Source organism: Pongo pygmaeus, chromosome 17 (genome assembly GCF_028885625.2).
Source record: "Pongo pygmaeus isolate AG05252 chromosome 17, NHGRI_mPonPyg2-v2.0_pri, whole genome shotgun sequence".
Lineage (NCBI taxonomy): Eukaryota > Metazoa > Chordata > Mammalia > Primates > Hominidae > Pongo > Pongo pygmaeus.
Genome location: NC_072390.2, coordinates 61,745,399 through 61,762,199, shown reverse-complemented (window position 1 = coordinate 61,762,199; position 16,801 = coordinate 61,745,399). Strand labels below are relative to the sequence as shown.

The following is a 16,801-nucleotide window of genomic DNA, read 5'->3' as shown; positions in this document are numbered from 1 at the left end:
TTCCTCATTCCACTGCACTCCAGCCTGGATGACACAACCAGAGCACACCTCAAAGAAAACTGCTGTTTGTTTGAAGAAAGGAACTCTTGGCTTTCATACATAAATGCTAACAACTGGTACGTTCCTTAAGTCAAAACACTTTTACTAGAGTCATTCCCAATCTTTTCACCCAGAACCCCTGTGAAAGAATGGCGACACCTTAATCAGCTTATTTAGGTTCTCGATCAGGAAGTCTAAACCTGCCAACCAGAGTTTCTAATTCCCATGAGATGACCGGGTTAACTACCTTGACTTCACCTCCTACCAGCTCCTGCAAGCTTTGGTGAACGTTTGCCTTCTAACTCAGGGCATTTGTTGGCTTCACGCGGGCTGGTAGTCACAGGTCCGTGTGCCAGATACGACACACACACATACACACAAACAAAGACACACACACAAACGCACACACACACGCGCGCGCACACACACAAACACGCACGCGCACACACACCCCCCCCCCCCATTAAGTAAACCTCGTTCTTAGGCGTTACCGACAGTGAGGGGTAGAGAGAGAAATACAAAGACATAAGCCGCAAGGCAAAACCGAGCAAGGGCAGCAGAAGAGATCAAAGTCCTGTACCCTGGGCTGTCAGCAGCATGGGGGCTGGGAAGCTCCTGGAAGCAGGCACCTGAGTGGATGCCGGTGCACGTCAAAGGAGGCCTTCAAGCCTGAAGAACACGGAAGGAGCCAGAAACGGGGTGCCACAGAGATGCTACCCTTAAGGAAGACAGAAAAGCATCCGTTCCGGGGAAGGGGACATAATCCAGTCAGCGACCGCGTAAAACTCAGACATGTCCGGGCACGGTGACTCGCGCCTGTATTCCCGTGGCTTTGGGAGGTCGAGGCCGGCGGACCACCTGAGGTCAGGAGTTGCAGACCAGCCTGACCAACCTGAGGAAATCCCGTCTCTTCTAAAAAGACGAAACTCGGTTGGGCTTGCTGGCGAGCGCCTGTAATCCAAGCTACTCAGGGGGCTGAGACAGGAGAATCGCTTGAACCCGGGAGGCGGGGTTTGCGGTGAGCCCAGATCCCACCACTGCGCTCCAGGCTGGACAACAGAAGCCAAACTCCGTCTCAAAATTGAAAAACAAAACCTCAGAAAACCTTCCCCAGCAAGGGCCAGAGACAACGCCCGTCCCTATTTCTTGACAGCAATTCAAGAGAGAATCTCAGGTGGCCTGCAAAACTCACAAGAGAGCAGAATATCCTCCCCAAGGCAGAGAAGCCACACGCTCTCTCTGGAGGAGGTGGAGTGGCCACCGATCACCCTGCAGCCCCTCCCCACTCCCAGCCAGAAACCCCAGTCCCTCGGAACCAAATTGTTTTCCACTGGCAACAACCTTCCTTCCTGGAAAATCGTTTCCCCTGCCGAAATGGAGAACAAGCACGAAACAAGCAAACACAACTCAAAACACAAACACAAGGAAGCAATCCGAGCAAGCTCTAGCTCCTCATAGCTCATCGATGCCCCCACTGGCGTGCTACTGAAAACAGCGGCTGCACCCATTAAACTCATTCATTACTGGAGAACGAGACAGACCTCAGCAGATCCCTGCTCCCACTGCGACACACCCGCTCCAAAAGACAGAAAGGAAACAACCCCCACACAACACATAAACCTGCCCCAGAATAGAATTCAGCATCAACCTAAGGATCCTGCTGTAACATTGCTACACTGACCCAGGACAGCTCAATTCTCTTCCCACCTATTTACAAAACAATCCTCATTCTGGGAGCTCCGGAAGCATGGCCAGTATTGCACTAGGATCCTCTTCGTGAGGTAGCCGGAAGTCTGGAAACACAGCAAATTTACCTATTTCTCTACACAACACGGAGGGTAATTCTCAGAAAAGGCTTAACACCCGAATCCTCATACTTCAAATGGTTGTGTTTTCCCCATTCGGACTGAAAGGTGAGAGTGGAACTCGGCTGCCCAAACCGTGGCGCCGATATCAGCTGCAGGCCAGAGCAAGCCTTTCCGAGGAGATTTTAAACAACCGGTGGGAGCAAGATCCTGAAGCATTTCTTCCAAGATTGGCAGCAGGAGACGAAACCTGGCTCTACCCGGCAGGATCCTGAAGACCAAGCACGAAGCCGTGGCTAGCAAGAGGTGGCAGTGCTCCAGCCGAAGCCACAGAGGAGCAGTCAAGAGCGGAGGTCATGGCCACCGTTTGGGGGGGGATGCCAGAGGGATTCTCCTCGTTGGCTTTCTGGAGGGCCAAACCCTGATCACATCTGCTCACTGGCAGAGCCTTTTCAGAGAGTTAGCCAAAGCTGGAGCGGAGAAGGTCCCCACCAGAGAGTTCTTCTCCACCACGACAACGTTCCTGCTCATGCCTTTCTTCCAACGAGGGCAGCTGGGCAAGACTTGCCATGGGAAATCACGAGGCGTCCACCTTACCGTCCTGATTTGGCGCCTGCTGACTTCTTTTCGTTTCCTTGTCTTAGAAAACCTGTAAAGGGCACCCAGTTTTCTTCAGTTAACAACGGAAGAAAGATTGCATGGAAACAGTTACATTCCCAGGACCCTGGGGGGCTTTAGGGATGGGCTGGACGGCGGGGAGGAGACACTGCTTCCAGAAGGGTCTCGAAGTTGATGGAGACGGGGTCGAGAAGTAAAATACACCTTTTTCATTTTTCTCCCTTAATCCCACTTTTCTACGAATGTTTCCAAGTCCCCTCACACGACGGCAATCCCAGGTAAAGAGTTGTCCTCCTCTGTTGGTTCTCCTTCCTACGATTTTGTCTTGCGGTGTTGTTATTTTCGCTTTTACTCCCAAGGGGATTCTGTCTGTGTCTTTGGGAATCCACAGATGCGGGGGCTGGGAACAAGGAGGGCCAACGGTAGAACTCAGTGGGGTGTGTCCAGGCTGCAATTAACCTAATGAACCTGCCGGGCACAGCAGTCCACCTGGCGTGGACCGTCCCGATTGGCTGCGTTGGGCTGACGGAATGAATTCGTATTGGGGCGGGGCTGCCCAAGGCCCAAGGGGGTCAGGGCTTGAGTCCTGGGTGGGCCCGGGGCTGGCTATATAAGGCCGGGCTCTGGCAGCCCAGCTGCATTCCGCCTCGGACGGCGCAGCGCAGAGGTCACTCCAGGCTGCGGCTCCACATCCCGAGGGACAGAAGCGGGCCTGCTCAGCTGTCTGCAAGGACCGGCGTTCCAGACCAAGTGGCCCGCTGCTCCGAGGACCCAGCTCGCTCCAGGTTGTGGGGACTCCACGCCCCGAGGCCTGCGGTCCGCGAGGACCAGCGCCCCGGAACCAGTGGCCCACTGCTCCGAGGACCGAGCTCGCGCCAGGCTGTGACTCCACATCCCGAGGTCGCTGCCTGGCGACCGGGCAGCGAGGACCGGCCACCCCAGACTTCGTGTCCCGCCGCCCCGAGGACAGAGCCGCGAACGCGAGGACAGCGACGCCTGCACAGCTCTGCTGAGATGGCGGCAGGCTCCACTACGCTGCGCGCAGTGCAGAAGCTGCAGGTGCGTCTGGCCACGAAGACGAACCCAAAAAAGCTGGAGAAATATTTGCAGAAACTCTCCGCCCTGCCCATGACGGCAGACATCCTGGCGGAGACTGGAATCAGAAAGACGGTGAAGCGCCTGCGGAAGCACCAGCACGTGGGCGACTTTGCCAGAGACTTAGCGGCCCGGTGGAAGAAGCTGGTGCTTGTGGACCGAAACACCGGGCCTGACCCACAGGACGCTGAGGACAGCGCTTCCCGACAGCGCCTCGGGGAGGCTCTCCAGGACCAGGAAAAGGCCTGGGGCTTCCCAGAAAACGCGACGGCCCCCAGGAGCCCATCTCACAGCCCTCAGCACGGACGGACAGCACGCAGAACACCTCCGGGACAACAGAGACCTCACCCGAGGTCTCCCAGTCGCGAGCCCAGAGCCGAGAGAAAGCGCCCCAGAACGGCCCCAGCTGATTCCGGCCCCCGTCGGGACCCTCCAACGCGCACCGCTCCCCTCCCGACGCCCGAGGGCCCTGAGCCCGCTGTGCCCGGGAAGCAACCCGGAAGAGGCCACGCTCACGCCGCTCAGGGCGGGCCTCTGCCGGGTCCGGGCTGCCAGGGCCAACCTCAGGGGGAAGCGGTGGCGAGCCACAGCAAGGGGCGCAAATCGTCCCGCTGGGCTTCGGCTCACAAATCGCCTCCTGTCCAGGAAAGCCAGTCAGAGAGGCTGCAGGCGGCCGGCGCTGATTCCGCCGGGCCGAAAACGGTGCCCAGCCTTCTCTTCGCAGAGCTCTGGGACCCCTCAGCGGCCTGGATGCAGGCCAACTACGATCTGCTGTCCGCTTTTGAGGCCATGACCTCCCAGGCAGAGCCAGAAGCACTCTCCGCGCCAACGTTCCAGGAGGAAGCCGCTTTCCCTGGACGCAGAGTGAATGCTAGGCTGCAGGTGTACTCGGGCTCCAGGCCTGCCTGCCAGCTCCAGGTGCTGACGCTGCGCCAGCAGTGCCTCCCGGTGCTTAGAAACAATCCGGACGCCCTCGGCGACGTGGGAGGGGTCGCCTACTCGGTTCTTGAACCCGTTCCGGAAGGGTGGACGCCTGATCAGCTGTATCGCACAGAGAAAGACAACCACGCACTCGCTCGAGAGACAGATGAATTATGGAGGATTCATTGTCTCCAGGACTTCAAGGGAGAAAAGCCGCGGGAGCACGAGTCTTGGCGGGAGCTGTACCTGCGGCTTCGCGACGCCCGAGAGCAGCGGCTGCGAGTAGTGACCACGAAAATCCGATCTGCACTTGAAAACAAACCCAGCGGCCGACAGACAAAGATGATCTGTTTCAACTCTGTGGCCAAGACGCCTTATGATGCTTCCAGGAGGGAAGAGAAGTCTGCAGGAGCCGCTGACCCCGGAAACGGGGAGATCAAGCCAGCCCCCCAGCCCGCAGGAAGCAGCCAGGCTGCCTCCGGCCTCGGGGACGGCGGCGGCGGCGGCGGCGGCGGCGGCAGCAGCAGCAGCAGCAGCAGCAGCAGCAACGTCCTTCACGGGCCCCCTGAGAAGCGGGCCAACCCCTGCCTGAGCAGCAGCAATGAGCACGCGGCGCCCGCGGCCAAGACCCGGAAACAGGCTGCCAAGAAAGTGGCCCCGCTGATGGCCAAGGCAGTTCGAGACTACAAGAGAAGATTCTCCCGACGATAAACTCAGGACTTGCCTTACACATAAAATCTGGGGGGAGGAGGACCAATGCAAAGTCAACGCGGGTTGGGGAACGAAACTTCCAATGGACACCAGGACCCTTGGCTGGGTGCAAAGTTGAGCCTCTGAATTCTGCAGGTGTCAAGCGCTGGCCCTGTGATTTTTGCCTCCCACACCCGGCCACTGCCTCCCTGCTTGGAGGACACCTCAGAATTCAGAAGATATTATGAACGCGTTCGGATCAACTCTGCTTTGGTGGTTCACCGACCGTTTTTTAAACAACGCCCTAGTTGCCATCATAAATCAGGTACGAGATGTGAGAGTCCCTTTTGCCGTTTGTTCTCTCTTCTGAAATCATGGAGCACACAGGGACTTCTTAGACACAAACTCTCAATCCATCAGTTGACACTGATAACTCCGACTACGCAAAATGTCTTGTTACTGTTGTTGTTTTCTTTTAGATAAAAGGCCGGGCATGATCCTCTAATCGTGAGCCATCCTCCTCCGGGAGGCCGAGGAAAGCAGATCGCTTGAGCCCAGGAGGTGGGGACCAGGCTGGGCCAAACGGAGAAGCCCCGTCTCCACAAAAGATACCAAAATTAGCCCGGCGTGGTGGCACGGCCCCTGTGGTCCCAGCTCCTTAAAGGGCTGAGGTGGCAGGATCGCCTGAGCTGGCCAAGCGGAGGTTGCGGTGACCCTTCCTCATTCCACTGCACTCCAGCCTGGATGACACAACCAGAGCACACCTCAAAGAAAACTGCTGTTTGTTTGAAGAAAGGAACTCTTGGCTTTCATACATAAATGCTAACAACTGGTACGTTCCTTAAGTCAAAACACTTTTACTAGAGTCATTCCCAATCTTTTCACCCAGAACCCCTGTGAAAGAATGGCGACACCTTAATCAGCTTATTTAGGTTCTCGATCAGGAAGTCTAAACCTGCCAACCAGAGTTTCTAATTCCCATGAGATGACCGGGTTAACTACCTTGACTTCACCTCCTACCAGCTCCTGCAAGCTTTGGTGAACGTTTGCCTTCTAACTCAGGGCATTTGTTGGCTTCACGCGGGCTGGTAGTCACAGGTCCGTGTGCCAGATACGACACACACACATACACACAAACAAAGACACACACACAAACGCACACACACACGCGCGCGCACACACACAAACACGCACGCGCACACACACCCCCCCCCCCCATTAAGTAAACCTCGTTCTTAGGCGTTACCGACAGTGAGGGGTAGAGAGAGAAATACAAAGACATAAGCCGCAAGGCAAAACCGAGCAAGGGCAGCAGAAGAGATCAAAGTCCTGTACCCTGGGCTGTCAGCAGCATGGGGGCTGGGAAGCTCCTGGAAGCAGGCACCTGAGTGGATGCCGGTGCACGTCAAAGGAGGCCTTCAAGCCTGAAGAACACGGAAGGAGCCAGAAACGGGGTGCCACAGAGATGCTACCCTTAAGGAAGACAGAAAAGCATCCGTTCCGGGGAAGGGGACATAATCCAGTCAGCGACCGCGTAAAACTCAGACATGTCCGGGCACGGTGACTCGCGCCTGTATTCCCGTGGCTTTGGGAGGTCGAGGCCGGCGGACCACCTGAGGTCAGGAGTTGCAGACCAGCCTGACCAACCTGAGGATATCCCGTCTCTTGTAAAAAGACGAAACTCGGTTGGGCTTGCTGGCGAGCGCCTGTAATCCAAGCTACTCAGGGGGCTGAGACAGGAGAATCGCTTGAACCCGGGAGGCGGGGTTTGCGGTGAGCCCAGATCCCACCACTGCGCTCCAGGCTGGACAACAGAAGCCAAACTCCGTCTCAAAATTGAAAAACAAAACCTCAGAAAACCTTCCCCAGCAAGGGCCAGAGACAACGCCCGTCCCTATTTCTTGACAGCAATTCAAGAGAGAATCTCAGGTGGCCTGCAAAACTCACAAGAGAGCAGAATATCCTCCCCAAGGCAGAGAAGCCACACGCTCTCTCTGGAGGAGGTGGAGTGGCCACCGATCACCCTGCAGCCCCTCCCCACTCCCAGCCAGAAACCCCAGTCCCTCGGAACCAAATTGTTTTCCACTGGCAACAACCTTCCTTCCTGGAAAATCGTTTCCCCTGCCGAAATGGAGAACAAGCACGAAACAAGCAAACACAACTCAAAACACAAACACAAGGAAGCAATCCGAGCAAGCTCTAGCTCCTCATAGCTCATCGATGCCCCCACTGGCGTGCTACTGAAAACAGCGGCTGCACCCATTAAACTCATTCATTACTGGAGAACGAGACAGACCTCAGCAGATCCCTGCTCCCACTGCGACACACCCGCTCCAAAAGACAGAAAGGAAACAACCCCCACACAACACATAAACCTGCCCCAGAATAGAATTCAGCATCAACCTAAGGATCCTGCTGTAACATTGCTACACTGACCCAGGACAGCTCAATTCTCTTCCCACCTATTTACAAAACAATCCTCATTCTGGGAGCTCCGGAAGCATGGCCAGTATTGCACTAGGATCCTCTTCGTGAGGTAGCCGGAAGTCTGGAAACACAGCAAATTTACCTATTTCTCTACACAACACGGAGGGTAATTCTCAGAAAAGGCTTAACACCCGAATCCTCATACTTCAAATGGTTGTGTTTTCCCCATTCGGACTGAAAGGTGAGAGTGGAACTCGGCTGCCCAAACCGTGGCGCCGATATCAGCTGCAGGCCAGAGCAAGCCTTTCCGAGGAGATTTTAAACAACCGGTGGGAGCAAGATCCTGAAGCATTTCTTCCAAGATTGGCAGCAGGAGACGAAACCTGGCTCTACCCGGCAGGATCCTGAAGACCAAGCACGAAGCCGTGGCTAGCAAGAGGTGGCAGTGCTCCAGCCGAAGCCACAGAGGAGCAGTCAAGAGCGGAGGTCATGGCCACCGTTTGGGGGGGGATGCCAGAGGGATTCTCCTCGTTGGCTTTCTGGAGGGCCAAACCCTGATCACATCTGCTCACTGGCAGAGCCTTTTCAGAGAGTTAGCCAAAGCTGGAGCGGAGAAGGTCCCCACCAGAGAGTTCTTCTCCACCACGACAACGTTCCTGCTCATGCCTTTCTTCCAACGAGGGCAGCTGGGCAAGACTTGCCATGGGAAATCACGAGGCGTCCACCTTACCGTCCTGATTTGGCGCCTGCTGACTTCTTTTCGTTTCCTTGTCTTAGAAAACCTGTAAAGGGCACCCAGTTTTCTTCAGTTAACAACGGAAGAAAGATTGCATGGAAACAGTTACATTCCCAGGACCCTGGGGGGCTTTAGGGATGGGCTGGACGGTGGGGAGGAGACACTGCTTCCAGAAGGGTCTCGAAGTTGATGGAGACGGGGTCGAGAAGTAAAATACACCTTTTTCATTTTTCTCCCTTAATCCCACTTTTCTACGAATGTTTCCAAGTCCCCTCACACGACGGCAATCCCAGGTAAAGAGTTGTCCTCCTCTGTTGGTTCTCCTTCCTACGATTTTGTCTTGCGGTGTTGTTATTTTCGCTTTTACTCCCAAGGGGATTCTGTCTGTGTCTTTGGGAATCCACAGATGCGGGGGCTGGGAACAAGGAGGGCCAACGGTAGAACTCAGTGGGGTGTGTCCAGGCTGCAATTAACCTAATGAACCTGCCGGGCACAGCAGTCCACCTGGCGTGGACCGTCCCGATTGGCTGCGTTGGGCTGACGGAATGAATTCGTATTGGGGCGGGGCTGCCCAAGGCCCAAGGGGGTCAGGGCTTGAGTCCTGGGTGGGCCCGGGGCTGGCTATATAAGGCCGGGCTCTGGCAGCCCAGCTGCATTCCGCCTCGGACGGCGCAGCGCAGAGGTCACTCCAGGCTGCGGCTCCACATCCCGAGGGACAGAAGCGGGCCTGCTCAGCTGTCTGCAAGGACCGGCGTTCCAGACCAAGTGGCCCGCTGCTCCGAGGACCCAGCTCGCTCCAGGTTGTGGGGACTCCACGCCCCGAGGCCTGCGGTCCGCGAGGACCAGCGCCCCGGAACCAGTGGCCCACTGCTCCGAGGACCGAGCTCGCGCCAGGCTGTGACTCCACATCCCGAGGTCGCTGCCTGGCGACCGGGCAGCGAGGACCGGCCACCCCAGACTTCGTGTCCCGCCGCCCCGAGGACAGAGCCGCGAACGCGAGGACAGCGACGCCTGCACAGCTCTGCTGAGATGGCGGCAGGCTCCACTACGCTGCGCGCAGTGCAGAAGCTGCAGGTGCGTCTGGCCACGAAGACGAACCCAAAAAAGCTGGAGAAATATTTGCAGAAACTCTCCGCCCTGCCCATGACGGCAGACATCCTGGCGGAGACTGGAATCAGAAAGACGGTGAAGCGCCTGCGGAAGCACCAGCACGTGGGCGACTTTGCCAGAGACTTAGCGGCCCGGTGGAAGAAGCTGGTGCTTGTGGACCGAAACACCGGGCCTGACCCACAGGACGCTGAGGACAGCGCTTCCCGACAGCGCCTCGGGGAGGCTCTCCAGGACCAGGAAAAGGCCTGGGGCTTCCCAGAAAACGCGACGGCCCCCAGGAGCCCATCTCACAGCCCTCAGCACGGACGGACAGCACGCAGAACACCTCCGGGACAACAGAGACCTCACCCGAGGTCTCCCAGTCGCGAGCCCAGAGCCGAGAGAAAGCGCCCCAGAACGGCCCCAGCTGATTCCGGCCCCCGTCGGGACCCTCCAACGCGCACCGCTCCCCTCCCGACGCCCGAGGGCCCTGAGCCCGCTGTGCCCGGGAAGCAACCCGGAAGAGGCCACGCTCACGCCGCTCAGGGCGGGCCTCTGCCGGGTCCGGGCTGCCAGGGCCAACCTCAGGGGGAAGCGGTGGCGAGCCACAGCAAGGGGCGCAAATCGTCCCGCTGGGCTTCGGCTCACAAATCGCCTCCTGTCCAGGAAAGCCAGTCAGAGAGGCTGCAGGCGGCCGGCGCTGATTCCGCCGGGCCGAAAACGGTGCCCAGCCTTCTCTTCGCAGAGCTCTGGGACCCCTCAGCGGCCTGGATGCAGGCCAACTACGATCTGCTGTCCGCTTTTGAGGCCATGACCTCCCAGGCAGAGCCAGAAGCACTCTCTGCGCCAACGTTCCAGGAGGAAGCCGCTTTCCCTGGACGCAGAGTGAATGCTAGGCTGCAGGTGTACTCGGGCTCCAGGCCTGCCTGCCAGCTCCAGGTGCTGACGCTGCGCCAGCAGTGCCTCCCGGTGCTTAGAAACAATCCGGACGCCCTCGGCGACGTGGGAGGGGTCGCCTACTCGGTTCTTGAACCCGTTCCGGAAGGGTGGACGCCTGATCAGCTGTATCGCACAGAGAAAGACAACCACGCACTCGCTCGAGAGACAGATGAATTATGGAGGATTCATTGTCTCCAGGACTTCAAGGGAGAAAAGCCGCGGGAGCACGAGTCTTGGCGGGAGCTGTACCTGCGGCTTCGCGACGCCCGAGAGCAGCGGCTGCGAGTAGTGACCACGAAAATCCGATCTGCACTTGAAAACAAACCCAGCGGCCGACAGACAAAGATGATCTGTTTCAACTCTGTGGCCAAGACGCCTTATGATGCTTCCAGGAGGGAAGAGAAGTCTGCAGGAGCCGCTGACCCCGGAAACGGGGAGATCAAGCCAGCCCCCCAGCCCGCAGGAAGCAGCCAGGCTGCCTCCGGCCTCGGGGACGGCGGCGGCGGCGGCGGCGGCGGCGGCAGCAGCAGCAGCAGCAGCAGCAGCAGCAACGTCCTTCACGGGCCCCCTGAGAAGCGGGCCAACCCCTGCCTGAGCAGCAGCAATGAGCACGCGGCGCCCGCGGCCAAGACCCGGAAACAGGCTGCCAAGAAAGTGGCCCCGCTGATGGCCAAGGCAGTTCGAGACTACAAGAGAAGATTCTCCCGACGATAAACTCAGGACTTGCCTTACACATAAAATCTGGGGGGAGGAGGACCAATGCAAAGTCAACGCGGGTTGGGGAACGAAACTTCCAATGGACACCAGGACCCTTGGCTGGGTGCTAAGTTGAGCCTCTGAATTCTGCAGGTGTCAAGCGCTGGCCCTGTGATTTTTGCCTCCCACACCCGGCCACTGCCTCCCTGCTTGGAGGACACCTCAGAATTCAGAAGATATTATGAACGCGTTCGGATCAACTCTGCTTTGGTGGTTCACCGACCGTTTTTTAAACAACGCCCTAGTTGCCATCATAAATCAGGTACGAGATGTGAGAGTCCCTTTTGCCGTTTGTTCTCTCTTCTGAAATCATGGAGCACACAGGGACTTCTTAGACACAAACTCTCAATCCATCAGTTGACACTGATAACTCCGACTACGCAAAATGTCTTGTTACTGTTGTTGTTTTCTTTTAGATAAAAGGCCGGGCATGATCCTCTAATCGTGAGCCATCCTCCTCCGGGAGGCCGAGGAAAGCAGATCGCTTGAGCCCAGGAGGTGGGGACCAGGCTGGGCCAAACGGAGAAGCCCCGTCTCCACAAAAGATACCAAAATTAGCCCGGCGTGGTGGCACGGCCCCTGTGGTCCCAGCTCCTTAAAGGGCTGAGGTGGCAGGATCGCCTGAGCTGGCCAAGCGGAGGTTGCGGTGACCCTTCCTCATTCCACTGCACTCCAGCCTGGATGACACAACCAGAGCACACCTCAAAGAAAACTGCTGTTTGTTTGAAGAAAGGAACTCTTGGCTTTCATACATAAATGCTAACAACTGGTACGTTCCTTAAGTCAAAACACTTTTACTAGAGTCATTCCCAATCTTTTCACCCAGAACCCCTGTGAAAGAATGGCGACACCTTAATCAGCTTATTTAGGTTCTCGATCAGGAAGTCTAAACCTGCCAACCAGAGTTTCTAATTCCCATGAGATGACCGGGTTAACTACCTTGACTTCACCTCCTACCAGCTCCTGCAAGCTTTGGTGAACGTTTGCCTTCTAACTCAGGGCATTTGTTGGCTTCACGCGGGCTGGTAGTCACAGGTCCGTGTGCCAGATACGACACACACACATACACACAAACAAAGACACACACACAAACGCACACACACACGCGCGCGCACACACACAAACACGCACGCGCGCACACCCCCCCCCCCCCCATTAAGTAAACCTCGTTCTTAGGCGTTACCGACAGTGAGGGGTAGAGAGAGAAATACAAAGACATAAGCCGCAAGGCAAAACCGAGCAAGGGCAGCAGAAGAGATCAAAGTCCTGTACCCTGGGCTGTCAGCAGCATGGGGGCTGGGAAGCTCCTGGAAGCAGGCACCTGAGTGGATGCCGGTGCACGTCAAAGGAGGCCTTCAAGCCTGAAGAACACGGAAGGAGCCAGAAACGGGGTGCCACAGAGATGCTACCCTTAAGGAAGACAGAAAAGCATCCGTTCCGGGGAAGGGGACATAATCCAGTCAGCGACCGCGTAAAACTCAGACATGTCCGGGCACGGTGACTCGCGCCTGTATTCCCGTGGCTTTGGGAGGTCGAGGCCGGCGGACCACCTGAGGTCAGGAGTTGCAGACCAGCCTGACCAACCTGAGGAAATCCCGTCTCTTCTAAAAAGACGAAACTCGGTTGGGCTTGCTGGCGAGCGCCTGTAATCCAAGCTACTCAGGGGGCTGAGACAGGAGAATCGCTTGAACCCGGGAGGCGGGGTTTGCGGTGAGCCCAGATCCCACCACTGCGCTCCAGGCTGGACAACAGAAGCCAAACTCCGTCTCAAAATTGAAAAACAAAACCTCAGAAAACCTTCCCCAGCAAGGGCCAGAGACAACGCCCGTCCCTATTTCTTGACAGCAATTCAAGAGAGAATCTCAGGTGGCCTGCAAAACTCACAAGAGAGCAGAATATCCTCCCCAAGGCAGAGAAGCCACACGCTCTCTCTGGAGGAGGTGGAGTGGCCACCGATCACCCTGCAGCCCCTCCCCACTCCCAGCCAGAAACCCCAGTCCCTCGGAACCAAATTGTTTTCCACTGGCAACAACCTTCCTTCCTGGAAAATCGTTTCCCCTGCCGAAATGGAGAACAAGCACGAAACAAGCAAACACAACTCAAAACACAAACACAAGGAAGCAATCCGAGCAAGCTCTAGCTCCTCATAGCTCATCGATGCCCCCACTGGCGTGCTACTGAAAACAGCGGCTGCACCCATTAAACTCATTCATTACTGGAGAACGAGACAGACCTCAGCAGATCCCTGCTCCCACTGCGACACACCCGCTCCAAAAGACAGAAAGGAAACAACCCCCACACAACACATAAACCTGCCCCAGAATAGAATTCAGCATCAACCTAAGGATCCTGCTGTAACATTGCTACACTGACCCAGGACAGCTCAATTCTCTTCCCACCTATTTACAAAACAATCCTCATTCTGGGAGCTCCGGAAGCATGGCCAGTATTGCACTAGGATCCTCTTCGTGAGGTAGCCGGAAGTCTGGAAACACAGCAAATTTACCTATTTCTCTACACAACACGGAGGGTAATTCTCAGAAAAGGCTTAACACCCGAATCCTCATACTTCAAATGGTTGTGTTTTCCCCATTCGGACTGAAAGGTGAGAGTGGAACTCGGCTGCCCAAACCGTGGCGCCGATATCAGCTGCAGGCCAGAGCAAGCCTTTCCGAGGAGATTTTAAACAACCGGTGGGAGCAAGATCCTGAAGCATTTCTTCCAAGATTGGCAGCAGGAGACGAAACCTGGCTCTACCCGGCAGGATCCTGAAGACCAAGCACGAAGCCGTGGCTAGCAAGAGGTGGCAGTGCTCCAGCCGAAGCCACAGAGGAGCAGTCAAGAGCGGAGGTCATGGCCACCGTTTGGGGGGGGATGCCAGAGGGATTCTCCTCGTTGGCTTTCTGGAGGGCCAAACCCTGATCACATCTGCTCACTGGCAGAGCCTTTTCAGAGAGTTAGCCAAAGCTGGAGCGGAGAAGGTCCCCACCAGAGAGTTCTTCTCCACCACGACAACGTTCCTGCTCATGCCTTTCTTCCAACGAGGGCAGCTGGGCAAGACTTGCCATGGGAAATCACGAGGCGTCCACCTTACCGTCCTGATTTGGCGCCTGCTGACTTCTTTTCGTTTCCTTGTCTTAGAAAACCTGTAAAGGGCACCCAGTTTTCTTCAGTTAACAACGGAAGAAAGATTGCATGGAAACAGTTACATTCCCAGGACCCTGGGGGGCTTTAGGGATGGGCTGGACGGCGGGGAGGAGACACTGCTTCCAGAAGGGTCTCGAAGTTGATGGAGACGGGGTCGAGAAGTAAAATACACCTTTTTCATTTTTCTCCCTTAATCCCACTTTTCTACGAATGTTTCCAAGTCCCCTCACACGACGGCAATCCCAGGTAAAGAGTTGTCCTCCTCTGTTGGTTCTCCTTCCTACGATTTTGTCTTGCGGTGTTGTTATTTTCGCTTTTACTCCCAAGGGGATTCTGTCTGTGTCTTTGGGAATCCACAGATGCGGGGGCTGGGAACAAGGAGGGCCAACGGTAGAACTCAGTGGGGTGTGTCCAGGCTGCAATTAACCTAATGAACCTGCCGGGCACAGCAGTCCACCTGGCGTGGACCGTCCCGATTGGCTGCGTTGGGCTGACGGAATGAATTCGTATTGGGGCGGGGCTGCCCAAGGCCCAAGGGGGTCAGGGCTTGAGTCCTGGGTGGGCCCGGGGCTGGCTATATAAGGCCGGGCTCTGGCAGCCCAGCTGCATTCCGCCTCGGACGGCGCAGCGCAGAGGTCACTCCAGGCTGCGGCTCCACATCCCGAGGGACAGAAGCGGGCCTGCTCAGCTGTCTGCAAGGACCGGCGTTCCAGACCAAGTGGCCCGCTGCTCCGAGGACCCAGCTCGCTCCAGGTTGTGGGGACTCCACGCCCCGAGGCCTGCGGTCCGCGAGGACCAGCGCCCCGGAACCAGTGGCCCACTGCTCCGAGGACCGAGCTCGCGCCAGGCTGTGACTCCACATCCCGAGGTCGCTGCCTGGCGACCGGGCAGCGAGGACCGGCCACCCCAGACTTCGTGTCCCGCCGCCCCGAGGACAGAGCCGCGAACGCGAGGACAGCGACGCCTGCACAGCTCTGCTGAGATGGCGGCAGGCTCCACTACGCTGCGCGCAGTGCAGAAGCTGCAGGTGCGTCTGGCCACGAAGACGAACCCAAAAAAGCTGGAGAAATATTTGCAGAAACTCTCCGCCCTGCCCATGACGGCAGACATCCTGGCGGAGACTGGAATCAGAAAGACGGTGAAGCGCCTGCGGAAGCACCAGCACGTGGGCGACTTTGCCAGAGACTTAGCGGCCCGGTGGAAGAAGCTGGTGCTTGTGGACCGAAACACCGGGCCTGACCCACAGGACGCTGAGGACAGTGCTTCCCGACAGCGCCTCGGGGAGGCTCTCCAGGACCAGGAAAAGGCCTGGGGCTTCCCAGAAAACGCGACGGCCCCCAGGAGCCCATCTCACAGCCCTCAGCACGGACGGACAGCACGCAGAACACCTCCGGGACAACAGAGACCTCACCCGAGGTCTCCCAGTCGCGAGCCCAGAGCCGGGAGAAAGCGCCCCAGAACGGCCCCAGCTGATTCCGGCCCCCGTCGGGACCCTCCAACGCGCACCGCTCCCCTCCCGACGCCCGAGGGCCCTGAGCCCGCTGTGCCCGGGAAGCAACCCGGAAGAGGCCACGCTCACGCCGCTCAGGGCGGGCCTCTGCCGGGTCCGGGCTGCCAGGGCCAACCTCAGGGGGAAGCGGTGGCGAGCCACAGCAAGGGGCGCAAATCGTCCCGCTGGGCTTCGGCTCACAAATCGCCTCCTGTCCAGGAAAGCCAGTCAGAGAGGCTGCAGGCGGCCGGCGCTGATTCCGCCGGGCCGAAAACGGTGCCCAGCCTTCTCTTCGCAGAGCTCTGGGACCCCTCAGCGGCCTGGATGCAGGCCAACTACGATCTGCTGTCCGCTTTTGAGGCCATGACCTCCCAGGCAGAGCCAGAAGCACTCTCCGCGCCAACGTTCCAGGAGGAAGCCGCTTTCCCTGGACGCAGAGTGAATGCTAGGCTGCAGGTGTACTCGGGCTCCAGGCCTGCCTGCCAGCTCCAGGTGCTGACGCTGCGCCAGCAGTGCCTCCCGGTGCTTAGAAACAATCCGGACGCCCTCGGCGACGTGGGAGGGGTCGCCTACTCGGTTCTTGAACCCGTTCCGGAAGGGTGGACGCCTGATCAGCTGTATCGCACAGAGAAAGACAACCACGCACTCGCTCGAGAGACAGATGAATTATGGAGGATTCATTGTCTCCAGGACTTCAAGGGAGAAAAGCCGCGGGAGCACGAGTCTTGGCGGGAGCTGTACCTGCGGCTTCGCGACGCCCGAGAGCAGCGGCTGCGAGTAGTGACCACGAAAATCCGATCTGCACTTGAAAACAAACCCAGCGGCCGACAGACAAAGATGATCTGTTTCAACTCTGTGGCCAAGACGCCTTATGATGCTTCCAGGAGGGAAGAGAAGTCTGCAGGAGCCGCTGACCCCGGAAACGGGGAGATCAAGCCAGCCCCCCAGCCCGCAGGAAGCAGCCAGGCTGCCTCCGGCCTCGGGGACGGCGGCGGCGGCGGCGGCGGCGGCGGCAGCAGCAGCAGCAGCAGCAGCAGCAGCAGCAACGTC

General features: G+C 57.6%; 3 protein-coding genes across 7 annotated transcripts in view; 2 read left to right on the top strand and 1 right to left on the bottom strand.

The window, feature by feature from the left end:
• KATNAL2 (katanin catalytic subunit A1 like 2) overlaps nt 1-16,801 on the bottom strand; it is a 330,528-nt gene that overhangs the window by 159,738 nt on the left and 153,989 nt on the right. The window lies entirely within an intron of this gene.
• Nucleotides 1,168-8,257, top strand: LOC129018889 (elongin-A3-like). Its single transcript, XM_054460926.2, has one exon. The coding sequence runs from the start codon at nt 3,477-3,479 to the stop codon at nt 5,187-5,189; it is 1,713 nt and encodes a 570-aa protein (XP_054316901.1). The 5' UTR covers nt 1,168-3,476; the 3' UTR covers nt 5,190-8,257.
• On the top strand, nt 8,495-11,155 carry LOC129018893 (elongin-A3-like). The gene has a single exon (XM_054460931.2). It carries the CDS (start codon nt 9,361-9,363, stop codon nt 11,071-11,073), a length of 1,713 nt encoding a protein of 570 aa, XP_054316906.1. The 5' UTR covers nt 8,495-9,360; the 3' UTR covers nt 11,074-11,155.